Below are 16,981 nucleotides of genomic sequence, written 5' to 3'. Positions count from 1 at the left end.
TGACCCTTCCTCAAGGGGCCCTCATTTTTCCATACTTGCTTTTGCTTGGACCTCACTCTTGATATTCTAGAAACAGTTTTCTCATCCTCTGGTATTTCTAATTTTTCATGCCATTCTTACACAATTTCTCATCTTGCCTTGCCCACTGATATATTTGCCTCACCTTTTATAACTGTATATTGTTCTCCTGCTTGATCTTCTGTCATTTTCCATTCTCTGCTTGCCATCTTCTTCCTATTAATCATGTCTTGCACTTCCTCTTTCCACCACCATGTTTCCATGTTTCTTAATGCAGCATTTTTTCCCCCACTTCTTTGGGAGAAATCCCACTTCAGCAGGGCAGAGACAATGTGCTCGTGTTGTAGGTAACACTTGTTGCTGACAGGTCGTGCAGCAAGCACTGTGATGTGACTCGATCTGTGCCTTGCTGTCTCATGAAGTTAGGGGGTTTGATTCAGTTATTTTAATGAGCCTAATATGGTCACAAATAAACGATCAGCAGTATGTTGTCCTGATGAGCCCACAACAAGGGCGAAATCTAGATCGAGATCTTTGTTTTCGTCTCTTGGTGACCATAGGCTTTAATCTCAGTCTGTAAAACACTTGAGGATCATGCGGATGCCTCCTAGTTTGGAGGTGATGTGTTGGTGTAATTTATTTACATGAGGTCAGCGTCGTGTCAGAATCAGAGTGCTTCTTTTGTTGGTCTGTTGGTGTGTGTGTTCTCTTTCATTTATTTTCCTTGCTTCCCTTACCTCTTTCCTTTCTCCCTACTTTCACCTCCTCACTGGATGTCACCATCCCCTACCACTTCCCCCCCCCAGCCAACTCGGATGTTTGGTCTCATTTCTCAGTTATAAAGGAGGCCAGAACACTGCGGTTGGTTGGTAACTTGCCCACAGTTCGTTTCTGAGAATTTGTATCCACCCACTTCTCATGAAGGTTGATGGCCAGGGGGAAGGTGACATTTATTATTCCATCATTCCATGGTGAAACGGTGCTGCATGCATGAGCACCACCAACTGCTGATACATCTCTGCAGTGGTGGTACTGAAAGGATTAGTAATGAAACAATGGGTCTATAGGTTTGAGTCAAGTTTTGAGGTGTGTGTGTGTGTGTGTGTGTGTGTGTGTGTGTGTGTGTGTGTGTGTGTGTGTGTGTGTGTGTGTGTGTGTGTGTGTGTGTGTGTGTGTGTGTGTGTGTGAGACAAGAAAAATAATCTTCAACAAAACAGATCCAACACCTACTCTTCCTTCCCACCAGAGCTCACCGCAGTAAAATACTCGCCATTTCAAGGACCACATTTATACCCGTCTATACAACCATGTTTTCATACTCTAACCCCAACACCAACCAACATTACCTTCAAAGGGATCTTCAAAAGACGCTTCAAAGCATCTTATTTCGATCACGTTCAGGCTACTTGTCTTGCACAGGCACAAAAGAGAGATCGATTCATCACGCTCAGGTTTTCCTGCCAAACCGTCTGCTGTTTACCTGGAGACAACAAGATAACATCACCAAGGTGCGTAACTATATATATATATATATATATATATATATATATATATATATATATATATATATATATATATATATATATATATATATATATATATATATATAGATAGTAAGTTGGACATGAAAAACAATATTTGTAATAGGCAGGCGCACACAATACCTGTAAAACGTTTGAATCGTAGTTTATTGGGATTGAGCCTCTGTGAAATTTCAGATTTTGAGATCAATCAATTTGAGATCAATTTCATTGTCAGTCATATCAATCATAACAACCAAATCATAATGTAGAATAAGAGAAGATAAAGGCCAATTTTTTTTCACTCCATTGACCAGTCCTGTCTTTGGAAAAGGCAAGTTGTTGCCTATTAAGGAGTCACTGCACAAAGGATGTCCCCAAAGAGAAAACCGTTTGTGAGGCAAACGTTGTTGGGTCCTTTGGGCAAAAGGTCTCACGATGACCGTCATGCAAGTAATTAACACCCGCTTCCTCAAATCCACGTAGGCTTGTTAGGGACCTGGCAGCTGTCTTGGGAGGGGAGGGGCAGTGTGGGATTGCTCTGGTTTCATGTTGATCACCTTGTTGTGACACCGTTTTGTTCCTCATGAGTTTCAACCCTTACCCGAAGGGTTGGCCTCATCGCAGTGATCGGATTATGGAGTCTAGTTCTTAACGAAACTAGTATTTAACGTCTACAATGTATGCACCGTATGATCAGTTTATCAAAATGAATTCACTGGGGAGGGTGGAGGAATGAGGTATTATTGCAAAAATATAAATGATTATTCAACATGAAACATTTTTTTTTGTACACAAAGTCGAGGCTCATGGAGGAGCTAGAACATAGAATGGATCAGGATGCAAAATAACAAAAGGAACAGCAGAAAGAAGGGGAACCACACCAACAGCAGGCTTGAGGGAGAAAGTAAAGGGAGACTTGGGCAAATAACTAAATAATGGGAATGGGGAGAATGGGGAGGAATTGGGGGGGGTGGGGGGGACACAAAGGATAGACAATATGGATACAGAAACAAGCTCTCAGGAAGAAAGAAAGAAAAATGGAAAGGAGAGGGTTAATGGGGGTAGAAAAGATCATGGTTTTGGGTGGGGATGATCTGAGATGGTGGTGAACAGCTATTTTGAAGACCCTGGAGGGAATAATGAGATTGAAGAGAATGTGGAATTTGGCCAAGAGGGGAGGCAAGTGCTCCTTTAAGCTGTGTATGAAGGCCTTGTATGTGGATAAGAGTTTAGGTGTGTCAAGGAAGGATGGCCAGTCGACGACTGGCTTTGGAGGTCAACTTAGAAATGTGGTTTACACAAGAAATACATAGTTAACAAATCTACTGCTGTTGAGGGTAGTCTACCACTTTTTGTATACTTGAACAACCCATCAATTTTATTGCCCCAAAACTACCGCCTTCACAAAAGAATATGTCTCATCGACATTTTTGATAGGTTTTCATGTTGTGACAAAGTTTCTGTCAGCCTTCGCGAAGTTTCCCGAGATGGTGCGTGAAAAATCATAACCGTAACCTCATTGTATTTGATTGGTGACAGCTACTATTCAAAGTACATGGTAGTATATGACAAATGCTGTCCCACTTACAATCATTATTGACCCGCGAAACGTAGGATGTTTCTCATTGGTTGACTGACACGATGTAACTCAAAACCAAACTTTGTACCAATAAGGACCGTAGCTATGCTGGATTCGCCGCATGCCCGAGTCACATGCACAGTATATGCACACACAGAAGCCATTGGCCAAAGCAAAGACAGCAACCTACCACCATATTAGTGTGAGGTTCCAATTCCCAGTGACATGAGGTCATTGCAGTAGATCTACCAACACAGAAGCTGTTGGCCAAGGTGATGAGCGCAATCTTAGTGCTAGGTCCTAAGTATCTCAGTGACATGAGATCATTGCAGTAGATCTACTGATACAGAAGCTGTTGGCCAAGGCAATGACCCCAGTCTTAGTGCTGGGTCCCAAGTATCCCAGTGGCATGAGGTCACTGCAGTAGATCTCCCTAAAGTCTGTATTGTAGAGTGGGGCATGGCCAAGTCTGAGTTTATGTTTACATTTGAGTTTATATTGTACTCATTACAACATTATGTTATACTGTACAATGGAAAGTCCAAAACATATTCAGGAGTTATTTGTTAAATATAAATAAATAAATAAATAAATAAACTAAATTCATCAGGAAAACATGATTATTCTGCTTTAATTTTGCTCAAAAGACAGTGTTAGAATGTACAAATTTAAAGGTGAAATTACAAAATTTCCCTACCATGGGAGGGAGGGGAGGGGAGGCCCTCTCGGCTACTTCACTCCCTCGCACCACCTGTTGGATCCTCTCCATCCCACTGCTTTTTTCCTTCTCTCAATGTTGGCAACGATGGAAAGATCACAGCTGTTAGTGAGGACTGAGGCCCAAAGACTTGATCAGTGACTGAACGGCTGCCAGGTTTGAGAGGAAGGGGATGGTTGTCTGGGGGGGAGGGGGGGCAACAATACAGTTGTTGGGGAAGTAATGAACAAACACAGACCACACATTCACATCGACATACAACACACAGGTATATACAATTTCGGGAACGATCACATGACCCCAAGTAAACATAACAGACTTTCAATAAAGTATTACATTTCGTCTACAAAGCGGAATAAATTGTCACAATAGGGACAAGTGACGAAAGAGAATGAAAGTGTGAACTCCATTAGACTGTTTATAAGTCTGAAAGGACTGTATGCTTGTTGTCGTTGAAAAATCGTGATGTCAAAATAAATTAATGTGTTTAACATTTGTCGTGCTTGATAATGATAAGTATAGTTTAGTAAAATGTTTTTTGTTTCTATCTTGCCAAAACGAAGTTTTTGCAAGATATGTTCGTCAGCTTGTATGTTTCTTTTTGTTTTTGTTTTTTGTTTGTCTGTAATCACGTATAAAAAATTCTGCAGAGCACAGTTACCATTGGAAATTTTTGTAACTTCGCATATCAGAGGCCTATAGAGGTCCCTTTCAGTGCACAAAATTTTGAAGGTAAAGGTCAAAGGTCAGGGTCACTTTGTCGCAAATCAGGGGAGTCGACAAAACTTATTTTTTGAGTAATTTTGATCGGATCGTCTTGAAACTTCATGGGAATATAGTTCATGGTCTGGCGCTCAGCTGATTAATTTTTGGTGGCGATTGGCCTTGACATTCATGGTTAGCGCCTAAGGTCAAACATATTTGACCCCAATGTCAAATTTTCAAGTTTTAGGAACCATATCGTGTAGTATCACAAATTGAACACCTCGATGAGTGCTTTCTAGATATGTCAAGCTTGAGACATTATGACGTCATTTGGTGACGTTATGAGGCAAAAGCATATTCTTCATGGTTACTCTGTAGAACGATTCTCATCGGAATCTCTCGTCGGCATATATTCCTCAAGGAGTCGCTCCTGGTGGATAGCAGCTCTGTTCACCTCAGTGTGACCTTAAAGAAGTCACACCTTTTGGCAAGATACGGGTCACCCTGCGGGTGACATTGGTTTATTTTTTAATGTCAAACGGTCTCCAGTGCAATGACCTTTCAAACACTGGAGCAACTTCACTTACCGATACCTTCATTGAAACATGCATCTGAAATGTGTGAAAAAGTGCCAAAGTGGCCACACGTCAACATTATGGTGGCCACTCACACACTGGCCACTTCATATGAAACCAGGCGCATGTTTCAACACTTTATGTTCAAAGACATCATCATTTTGAAAGTAAGCTCACACGTAAATTAACCAAGGAAAGGTACGTTTTCCACAACCTTGCAAGAACCTTGTGTGTTCATGTTGGCTGGGCTTACTATCGCTTGCCAAGCCAGTCGTTCCACGTCAACCGCTTTGTAAGCCACTCGCCTAGCCGCTCATCAAGTCCAGCAAGCAATTAAGAGAGGTGTTCCGTTATGATGTGATGTATCAGTACTGTAGTTCATGTGAATGAAAACATACATGGGTGCACTGGGGCATGGTTAAAGGAGAGTCATGTGACCCACCCATCTTCCGGTGATGTGCTGTGCTGTGTTCGGCGCTGTCTATCGAGTACATTACAGCGGCGACGAGGATGTCTTCGTGCATCGGCATATTGCGTGAATACGCAGTTGGGAGTGATTGGGAAGACTATACTGATCGGCTGAAGCAGTACTTCGTGGCAAACAAAATGGACACCGATGAGGACGGTGAAAGGCGGCGAGCTGTATGACTGACCGTATGCGATGCCCCGACGTACAGCCTCAGCAAAGATCTTCTTGCCCGAGCCAAACCTTCTGACAAGTCATATGAAGAGCTCGTCAATCTCGTGAAAAGACATTATCACCCTAAACTGGGTAAGATCGTCTCGAGATATAAATTTTACACCCACCATCATCAAGATGGTCAGTCAGCATCCGAGTTCGTGGCCGATTTACGCCAACTCGCCGAACATTGTGAGTTTACAGATAAACTCGAAGAGATGTCACGTGATTTCTTTCTAAAAGCCATCAGTGACGACTCAATTCCGTGGAAACTCATTACTGAATCTGACTCCAATTTGGCTAAAGTCATGGAAATAGCCACTGCGTGTATGCAAACTGCCGAAAGCCTATGTATGATCTCTACCAAGTTAAAAGTTATTCAGCAGGACCCATCGGTTAACAAGGTAACCTTTGGCTACAAGCAAAAGTATTTTAGCAAGCCACCAAATTCACCTCCACCTCCTGATATTTATGAATCTACTCGGAAGGTTGGGGTAACCTGTTGGCGTTATGGTGGTAATCATCAAGCTTTCCAATGTCGGTGCAGGAATTATACCTGTGACAACTGTGGTAAGCGGGGACACTTGAAGTGTCGTTGTTCTCATTCCCAGTCAAAGAACTTGTCTCCTGCTTATCACATTGGGGTGAACCCCGATGCAGCGGACGACAGGTCACAGAGCACAGCGTGCAGCCGAGAGTCAAGTGAGGAACTTCATGAGGTTTTCGCTGTTGGAAGAAAGAGCTCCAATGCTCCAATTATAGTTGATGTAACAATCAATAAGATCCCAGTGAGGATGGAAGTTGATACCAGCACTTCCAGATCAATCATGAGCGAGAGCAAGTTCATCTACATCTACACTCTGAGAAAGGCTCCTGCACACCAGCCTGAATCTACTGACTTGTGAACATACACCAAGGAGGTGGCTCCTGTAGTTGGCTCAGCTAACGTAACTGTATGATATGGAAACAGCACTCATGTCCTACTACAATGAGGCCGAGAGCAACCCTATGAGGCCGAGATTGTTAACAAATAATCAGACTTAATTGGAGTGACATAAACAGAGTCTCCAACTCTGAGGCTGGATACAATACCATGCTCAACAAGTACCCTGGCCTGCTCAGTGAAAGCGTTGGCACTTTTGCAGGGTCCAAAGTGAGATTCATGTTTCTACAGATGCCGAGCCATAGTTCCATGAGGATAGACCTGTGCCATACTTGATGTGATCAATGATCGAATGTGAGCTTGACCGCCTGCAGAGCGAGGGCATCATCTCACCAGTCAAGTACTCCGACTGGGTGGTACCGATCGTTCCAATACTCAAAGCAGATGGAACAGTGTGCATTTGTGGGGACTACAAAACGACAATCAACCGCTACTCAAAGCTAGATGGCTACCCTTTGCCCAAAGCAGATGATCTGTTTGCCACTCTGATGAGTGGCCAGACAATCACTAAGCTTGACTTGACCAATGCCTATGCTCAAATGGAACTGGATGATGATTCCAAGTCCAGTGGTATCAAAAGGGAGGCTTTGACACAGTAATGTCTACCATTTCTCAAAGTCGCAATATTCGCTCCCTTATGCTCACTCGTATTTCTCCTTTTCAAACTGGTACACATTACATCGTCATAGCCCTCCCATTTGATACTACTCCCCCTGCCAGGGGCTGGGCTTCACCCCCTTTCATACGATCATTTCTTTAATCAAATTTAGTAATAGTATAGAGATTCTATAAATATTTATGTTATATTTTCAGGAATAACTTAATTTATTCATCAATTAAAAACAATGCAGTGGTAGCCCGTTAAAACCCCCAACCCCACTTTTTATTAATACTTATACTTTAAACCCATAAGGCAATATATTTATTCCATCACACATTATATATCTTTTATTATCAAATGCTGTTAGAGCTTTCTTACTAACAGAATCTGAGAATATTTCGTGTTTATAATTTCTAATAACATTCATCTCTCTATAAACATCGTTTCTCTTCCATATACATTCAAGGTAATATTGAAAGTCCATGGCCTCTTTTAATACACTCTTCTTTCGACCTTGATGTTGATTTTCACATTTGAATTAATTTAACCCTCTCGATAAGTATTTATAAGCATATGCCTTTGATCTAACACCAACAAATTCACTTTGTATATATTCACCTAATTCATATTTAAATTTTCCAACAACCTTTTTATTCTTGTTCGAAAAGAGCGGGTTATTAGGATCATAATTACGTGCATCATAAATATCTTCATATTCTTTCATATTCCTATAAACATCACCTGTATTTATCTCTTGGATGAAGCTATCCGTATCCAGATATAGCAATACAATATTCTCACCACATCTTTTCTTTAGATTATTAAAAAAGTAATCATACATTAAATACATTGAAATATCTAAAACAGTTGTTCCTACATAAATTGGTTTATCCATCTTTATACTCTCTAAATTCAAATGAACAGCACAAAATTATCTGTAAGTATTTCTACTCTTTTAAAGCTTGGGTTATTTATCAACTTCTCTGCCTACTCCCAAGTTGTAGCAAGTCTTACATTTTGCCTATTCCTTATATTTGCCATTGTTTTACCAAATACAGAATTATTCATCAACTTGTAAAAGTCCTTCTCAAAATCATTATTCGCCTTTGTTGTCATCCTCATATTATAAACAATATATTTGTCTAACCAAGTACTTTGACTCAACTTTAGTGCCCAATATACCTTTTAAACTTATAGTCCTGGTTCTATAAATTGCTTTAGATTTCCTTGATGTAAAATATACTTCTCTTTATCAAACAATGGTGTGAGTAATTGAGTTGTTAGAATATATTTAAACTCGTTTGAAGAACTGAAGAAATGTTGTTGATAACCACCGAATAGCTCTTGATTGGGGATCTCTTTTTCAGCTCCACAAGGAAGGTCTTTATGTTTGTAATGAAGTTTTCTAGGATGGTTTAAATCGACTTCAAAATAATACCCATGATCTCGTTTACCTAAATCTTCTTGACTTGTGGAAATTATATTGTTACGGGGCTGGGACGTCGACCGTGAGCACGACCGTTAGATGGAGCCCGCGAGCCGGCTCGAGCGATCGCCCGGAATGTAAAGGTCGTCGCCCCGGATAAGTCAGGAGCGGACGGGTCCTGACTGGACCGAAGTTCGCCAATGGATAGACCATGTGGGGTAGGGTCGATTGCCAACTTTTCAATTTACCTCAGTACCCACATGGTCCGACTTCCGGGGAATTCACCCTCGGCCGACTTTGTCCCAATCGAGTCACTATCGCCAACTCGGATCCGGCATAACCGAGCGGAATTACCAAAGTCGGGCCAGACCAAATGAACAAGTTACCAACACTAATCCTCAAACACACATCATGTCGAGCCAATGCAAGAAACACAAAACGAGCTGATACATTTAACAATTTGGGTATATTTATACAGTAATAATGGGGAGCGAGGGAACACAAAAGAGCAGAACTATACCGAATACAATAAATGCAAGTATATACAGCGAACAAGGCACTTCACTGTTTTCTACTTGTTAGACGGGCCCACGGACACACATACGCACAAGAAATGGTGACTGATGCCTTTAATACGGACTTCAGCTCGGAGGGACAGATGAGCTGAAGCCCAGGGTCTGCCTCGGACCTTTGCACCTCATGTGGTCTTCCAGATGTTCGGACCGGCACCAGCGAGGGCGAGCTGGATCCAATCAGCGCGAGCCGCGATTCTTTCCAAGCTCCGGCGGATCCCCTCGCACTCCGGACCACATGCTGGTGCGACGAGGCGCCGATCCTTCCCGACCCGATGCGTCACTTCCCCGAAGAACCACCGACCAAGATGAGGCCAAGAAGTCGCACCAAACCGGGAACCAAGCAGAGACCGCAAATTGCTCCACGCACCAAGAAGAGCCAGCCGAGCCAAGATGAGGCCACAAAGCAGAACAACCAACTCCACCAAGCAGAACAAAAGCCACAAGAACACGAGCCTGATGAACCCCGAAGGCTCACCGAAGACTAACCCAAGACTAACTAGAACCAACCCGAGCCAAGCAGAGGGTCCCGTCTTATCCCTCTCAGCCCCGCCTCCCTTCCGGCGTGACTCATTCACCCTCGTGCGCCGTCCCCCGCAACCAAGGGTGGGGACTGTTTACCTTGCTTTCAGCCGCACCCGCCCCAACAGTCATCCCTGTTTATGCCGTTGAATCACGGGATGGGAGGGCTCTTCTTCTTCTTCTTCTTCTTCTTCTTCTTCTTCTTCTTCTTCTTCTTCTTAGTTGTGGAGGAGGGTCGTTCTGATTGAACCCTAACTACTAAAATGAATCACAGCGCATTTACATCGATTTACCCATAAAACAATGGAAGGCGAGCTATCTATAGAACACGTACTTACCGAGATAACTGAGCTAAAGGACCTGAATGATGAGTGTGATAATGGTTTCCAGATTCGCAACAATATTGTTGTCGATTTCCCGCCCGTCGGCAAGCGAACAACTGCGTCTAACCAATAGCGGTCACTTCGCCCACCGAACGGACAATCCAGTCACGGCTTTCCAGATCAACGCCGGAAACCAGGCACAGGTGTGTGTTTTTAACCACACCACAACCTTCTCCCCACTCTACCCGTGCTACAGGGTCCGATCGCCAAATGTTCGATTTACCTAATTATTCGCGCGGGTAGGTTACTGAGAGATTGTACCTCAACTGAACCGCTTGGAAACGAGCCGCTTAAGCAGCTCGCTTCCTTTTGGGATAACCGAGCGGGGTATTATCGCGCAGTCCCGTTGAACCCGATCACTTTACCTGCTATTTAAAAACCAACTATATTCCGAGTGCAAGATGGGGCAGTTCAATTAGGGAATGGACGCAACGAACAGGTTTACATTCACACAAGGACATTTATTATAATAAAGCAAGTACGCAATTAAACAAAGCAAAACACGTATGCAATTATACAAGCAACAAAAGCATGACAAAAGAACTACAACCGTCTACTTATTATGTACAGTCACTTGCACTTAACAGCAGTTCCTACTTATAAGACGGGCCCACGGACACACGTACGCACGCACGCACACACACACACACACACACACACACACACACACACACACACACACACACACACACACGAAATGGTGGCAGAGGCCTTTAATAATGAGCTCCAGTTCGGAGGACAGGTGAGCTGAAACCCAGAACCTATCTTGAACCTCTCCACCTCGTGTGGTCTTCAAGTTGTTTGGGCCCGGGCTCCAGCGAGAGCGAGCTGGATGCAATCGCCGTGAGCTGCGATCCTTCCCGAGCTCCCGCGAATCCTCCCGCGCTTCTCAACACGTGCTGGTGAGACGAGGCGCTGATCCTTCCCGTCGATGCATCGCTTCCCTGAGGAACCACCTCCAAGAAGAGGTCGATGAGTCTCACCAAGCCGGGAACCAAAATGGAGAACAAAGAGCCCCACGAAATAAGAAGAAGAAGAAGCCACCACTCGCAGCTCAAGCTGAGCGACTGGCTCAACTTCCTTCCAAGCAAAGCAGCTCGAAGCAAAAAGCTCTCCCGAGCCAAGCAGAAGCCGAAGCTCACGGAACCATCAAAGCAAAAAGCCTCCTCTCGAGCCAGGCTGCAGCCGAAGCTCACTGAGCCAGCCGAAGCAAAAAGCTTCCGAAGGCCTCAACCCTAACCCAAGCCAAACAGGACCCGAAGGTCTGCTGAATGGCTACTCTCTACTCCCTTCTCCAACTCTGCCCCCGAACAAAAGAAAAGATCTCCTCTTATCCTTCTCCTGCCCTTCCCCCGCCCTTCCCCGCTCTGGCGTGACTCATGACTCATGCCCTCGTGCTTCATCCCCCGCTCAGCCACGAGTGGGAGGGAGTTGTTGACATCATGAGTCACGGGACGGCAGGGATCTTCTTCCTCTTCGCAGAAGAGGGGGAGGGATGTCTCCATTGTTCGTTCCCTAACTATTAAATCGATCCGCAGCACATCTAATTGATTTCTGAACATTTAAACAATGAAAGGTGAGCTATCTAGGGAACAAGCACTTATCGACATAGCTGACTAAAGGAACCTGAATGTTGTGTGCAATCAAATTCCCAAATTTGTAACAATATCATCAAAGAGAGATTTGAACTCGAATTCTTTCACCCATTTAAAATTACCATTGTGTTGAGATTCAGACATTTCCCAGCCATACAAGTTATTCGCATCAAAGTACATTAAGTAAAATGTGGGCTTATCAGGTGAGAAGTTTGGAAGATATTTATTATTTGCCCTAGCATATCCCTTTGAACAAACTTGTGAAATTCCTCCTCTTTTAGCCTTCTCAAGCATCAAGAGCATATCTACATCTCTTAGAAGATCAAGGGATTGTTTAGTCATTTTTAACATGGCACTCCAGGCTCGTCCAGGAGATGTATAATTATGGACAGGATCAAGTCCATCGGAATCTTTATTACAACAAACTTCTCTAAATTTCTCAAACACATCAGTGAGTAATAAAAGATCAGTTATTAAATATAGGTCATGATATTCACCCACATTCTTTATAGTCCATGGGCCCAGGCATATATCGGTACCATCTGAGGAAACCAAACTTTAGGGCTACTAAGTTATTGGTAGGGACTATATGATTATTTCAATATCTGATAACCGTTCCAGAAGAGCAGCTTAGTGTCTGTATTTTGCATTTTTACCATTTTACCTTTTTCTGAGATATTGACGTTTTCGGGGAAAATCAAAAAAAAACAAAAAAACCAAGGACCACTGGGAGGAAGTGGCAGAGCTGAAGTCCACGCAGGAGGAAGCAGACACCCGAATGCTTCTGCATGCTCTGCATGCAGTAGAGGCTGGGTACAAGGCTGTGGTGATCACTGCCGAAGATACAGATGTCCTCGTACTGTGTCTTGCCTTCAATAAGGACATCCCATGCCCCGTGTATCAGAAGTGTGGTACGCAAACCCGCACACGGTTCCTAGACATTGACAAGCTTGCGAGATCGATGGGAGACGGTGTCTGTGATGCCCTGGTTGGACTGCACGTGTTCTCCGGTTGTGATACAGTCAGTGCCTTTGCAGGCCGGGGAAAGATGGGCGCCTTGAAGCAAATGAAGTCGGATAAGACCTACCAAGAGGCCTTCTGTCAGCTCGGTCATTCATGGGAAGTATCCACCGAGCTCTTTCAGAAGCTGCAAGAGGTCACCTGCATCATGGACACCACGAACAACAAGGTCTACCAACACCACGAAAGTCAATGAACGCCGACATCAACTCTTCTGTGCCAGACAGGGAAAGATAGAGTCCAGTCAGCTTCCACCATGTGAAAACTGCCTCTTCATGCACGTCCTCCATGCAAACTACCAGGCTGCTATTTGGAGGCGCTGTCTGCAATGCCAATGTCTGCTATGTTCCAAGTCCCAAGGGTTGTGGATGGACCACTGATGATGATGGGAAGCTGGCCATCGAGTGGATGCAGGGTTCTCCAGCACCGGGTGCAGTGTTGCGACTGCTTTCCTGCAAGTGTGGACGGTCGTGCAAACTCCCAGACTGCACGTGCCTTGCCAATAGCCTGAAGTGCACTGACATGTGCAAGTTGCGAACCTGCAGCAACCAGCCCGCTGATGTCGAGGAAGAGGTTGTAGACCTCGAGGACTCTGATGCTGATAACAGTGATGAAGACTAGACCACTGATCCATGGTGTGAATGTTTTGGCACAATCACAAGGACATTCATGGCTACAAATATGCATGAGTAAAACATAGTACATAAACATGCCACAGTAGCGTGGTGATATTTGGGTTATCCGTAAATTTCACATTTTGGACGCTTGTTGGAACTTGGGTAGGGGAAGGGCAATTCCTTTAACTGTGGTAAAAACTTGTAAAATGTTCATAAATGTTTTCCTCATACAACATGTGCATGTTGTGGGCTACTGCGGTTCAGTAGCACTACCCAGGGAACTTATATGACAATATTATAAATTAAAATGTACTGAAAATCACTAATCAGCAACATTTTGATCGGCCCTATTGTTCGCCCCTTTCTGCCATAAAACAAATTCTGCCTTCAGGAATGACAGAAAGGATTATTCGGATGGTATAAATAAAGCATTTTAGACATGTATTTGTGGTTTACAGTTCATTCTAGCCCCATGTGGAAACAGCAATTGCATTATTAGTTAGTGAATGTTTCTGAGTTTGCCTTTTCGCTTTCATTATGCGGAGGGTGGGTACACTCCCGAGATGATACCTACCAATAAGCTGCCAGTCTGCAATGGTTATCACATCAAAATATTATATATATATATATATATATATATATATATATATATATATATATATATATATATATATATATATACACACCAATTCAAAAATCATAACTAGGATTGGTTTCCTTCGATGGTACCAACAAGTGGAATTTTTGGCCTGGGCCCATGGACTACATGGGTCCAGAACACGAGCCGTGGGTCCAGAATATAAGCCATGTGTTCAGAACGTGAGCCATGGGTCTAGAACACGAACCATGAGTTCAGAATATGAGCCATGGGTTCAGAATACGAGCCATGAGTTCAGAATATGAGCCATGAGTTCAGAATATGAGCCATGACTTCAGAAAACGAGCCATGGGTTCAGCATATGAGCCATGAGTTCAGAATACGAGCCATGAGTTCAGAAAACGAGCCATGGGTTCGGCATATGAGCCATGAGTTCAGAATATGAGCCATGGGTTCAGCATATGAGCCATGACTTCAGAATACGAGCCATGGGTTCAGAATATGAGCCATGAGTTCAGCATATGAGCCATGAGTTCAGAATAGAGGCATGAGTTCAGAATACGAGCCATGGGTTCAGAACACGAGCCATGGGTCCAGAATATAAGCCATGTGTTCATAACACGAGCCATGGGTCCAGAATACAAGCCATGAGTTCAGAATATGAGCCATGAGTTCAGAATATGAGCCATGAGTTCAGAATATGAGCCATGAGTTCAGAATATGAGCCATGAGTTCAGAATATGAGCCATGAGTTCAGAATATGAGCCATGAGTTCAGAAAACGAGCCATGGGTTCAGCATATGTGCCATGAGTTTAGAATACGAGCCATGAGTTCAAAATACGAGCCATGGGTTCAGCATACGAGCCATGAGTTCAGAATATGAGCCATGGGTTCAGAATACGAGCCATGGGTTCAGAATATGAGCCATGGGTTCAGAATACGAGCCATGGGTTCAGCATATGAGCCATGAGTTCAGAATATGAGCCATAGGTTCAGAATACGAGCCATGGGTTCAGCATATGAGCCATGCGTTCAGAATACGAGCCATGGGTTCAGAATATGAGCCATGAGTTCAGAAAACGAGCCATGGGTACAGCATATGAGCCATGAGTTCAGAATATGAGCCATGAGTTCAGAATATGAGCCATGGGTTCAGCATATGAGCCATGACTTCAGAATACGAGCCATGGGTTCAGCATATGAGCCATGACTTCAGAATACGAGCCATGAGTTCAGAATATGAGCCATGGGTTCAGAATATGAGCCATGGGTTCAGAATATGAGCCATGGGTTCAGAATATGAGCCACGAGTTCAGAATATGAGCCATCGGTTCAGCATATGAGCCATGAGTTCAGAATACAAGCCACGGGTTCAGCATATGAGCCACGAGTTCAGAAATAGAGCCATGAGTTCAGAATACGAGCCATGAGTTCAGAATACGAGCCATGAGTTCAGAATACGAGCCATGAGTTCAGAATATGAGCCATGGGTTCAGAATATGAGCCATGGGTTCAGAATATGAGCCATGAGTTCAGAATATGAGCCACGAGTTCAGAATATGAGCCATGGGTTCAGCATATGAGCCATGACTTCAGAATACGAGCCATGGGTTCAGCATATGAGCCACGAGTTCAGAATATGAGCCATGAGTTCAGAATATGAGCCATGAGTTCAGAAATAGAGCCATGGGTTCAGGGGGCTCGAAGTCAGGACCCTAAGATCCCAAACCAGCAACCACAGCGGCTAATTCACCACCAAACTTAACTCGTGGTGTGGTGAGGAGAGGGATTCGATCGACCTGTCGTACTTCATTGAGCACCTGTAGAATGGTGGAAAAGTTCACGTTCGACAATTCAAGCACATAATTACCTATTCATGACGTCCTACATTATTTATGTCGTGACGTCGGCGACCATCACGTGACGCTCGGGGGAAACAATCCACCCTCACCTTGAATCACAAGCTCCGCCGTGATTGGCTGCGGCGTGAGTGTAACAACCAATCAACGTCGTGATCTCGCTCCGCCCTCTCTCTCCCCTTCGTTTGCTCATGACGTCAGCAGGAGGCTCGATAAAAACGAGTGAAGCGACGACTGCTGCTGTTCGGTTTTGTTGGCGCAGCAACGCTTTGCGGTTGGAAGAGGTTTTGTGGCTTCTCTCGCGTCACCAGGCCGACTCGTGCGAGCCGCTGTAAAACCACACGTGGTTGGCTTTGTAAACCGAGCTCGGTTTCGGTGGCCACGCCCACGCGAGCAAACTTTTCCAACTTGTTGCCAAGTTTTCGCGGGGCGCGGGTGCGGGTGCGGGCGGCGCGTGTGCTCGCGTCACTGCTCACGCGAGCCGGGGCATCTCTCCCTCCTTCCGAGAGCACCTCTCTCTGCCCGTGGCCATCATGGGCTGCTCCATCAGCTCAGAGGACAAGGTGGCTGTGCAGCGTTCCAAGCAGATCGACAGGAACCTCCGTGAGGATGGAGACAAGGCATCGCGGGAGGTGAAGCTTCTCCTGCTCGGTGAGATCCGTCCATTGTTTGTGTCGCTCCTCGCTCGCGGCCACCGCGAGGCTCGAGCTCTCGATAATGGATGCGCGCGAGGGCTTTTGTGTAGTGCGCGTGATGAACTTCCCATTGTGTTGTGCATCCAAGGCGGTGGCTATTGTTGTAGCATCTTGTCCACCATTGATTGGAACGACGTGTTTGTGTGTACAACCTCTCAATCCCACCTCTGTGACATAAAATTAATTGTAAAATGGGTTGGGTAGGGTGGGAGGAGGGAGGGTGGCAAGTGCATGCCCGCCCCCCCCCTTTCTAATTTCGCTGATGGATAGCTCTGATTGATTGATTGGATTAATTAATTATATTTGCTAATTCACCGACCGGTCTGGATTTTAATTAAATCCACCACGAGGT

At 44.4% G+C, this 16,981-nt stretch overlaps 1 protein-coding gene and 1 long non-coding RNA gene across 2 annotated transcripts in view; one reads left to right on the top strand and one right to left on the bottom strand.

Annotated features, from left to right (window-relative positions):
- Nucleotides 1-1,164: 1,164 nt before the first annotated feature.
- Nucleotides 1,165-7,252, bottom strand: LOC147033466 (uncharacterized). Its single transcript, XR_015052333.1, has 3 exons — nt 6,354-7,252; nt 3,818-4,018; nt 1,165-1,498 (listed from the first exon to the last, which is right to left on the bottom strand). It is a non-coding gene; the product is annotated as an uncharacterized LOC147033466 (long non-coding RNA).
- Nucleotides 7,253-16,147: 8,895 nt separating this feature from the next.
- The window catches only part of LOC147033465 (guanine nucleotide-binding protein G(i) subunit alpha-1-like), a 39,692-nt gene continuing 38,858 nt past the window's right edge, over nt 16,148-16,981 (top strand). The window contains exon 1 of the mRNA XM_085871653.1: nt 16,148-16,585. Within this exon, the coding sequence (XP_085727779.1) occupies nt 16,468-16,585 (118 nt within the window). The 5' untranslated portion in view covers nt 16,148-16,467. The remainder of the gene's footprint in view (nt 16,586-16,981) is intronic.

The sequence above is a fragment of the Eptatretus burgeri genome, chromosome 2 (assembly GCF_056783735.1).
Source record: "Eptatretus burgeri isolate ZD-2024b chromosome 2, Ebu_testis_v1, whole genome shotgun sequence".
In the NCBI taxonomy this organism is placed as follows: domain Eukaryota; kingdom Metazoa; phylum Chordata; class Myxini; order Myxiniformes; family Myxinidae; genus Eptatretus; species Eptatretus burgeri.
Note: the sequence above shows the minus strand (reverse complement) of the source record. Positions and strands in the feature narration are given on the sequence as shown.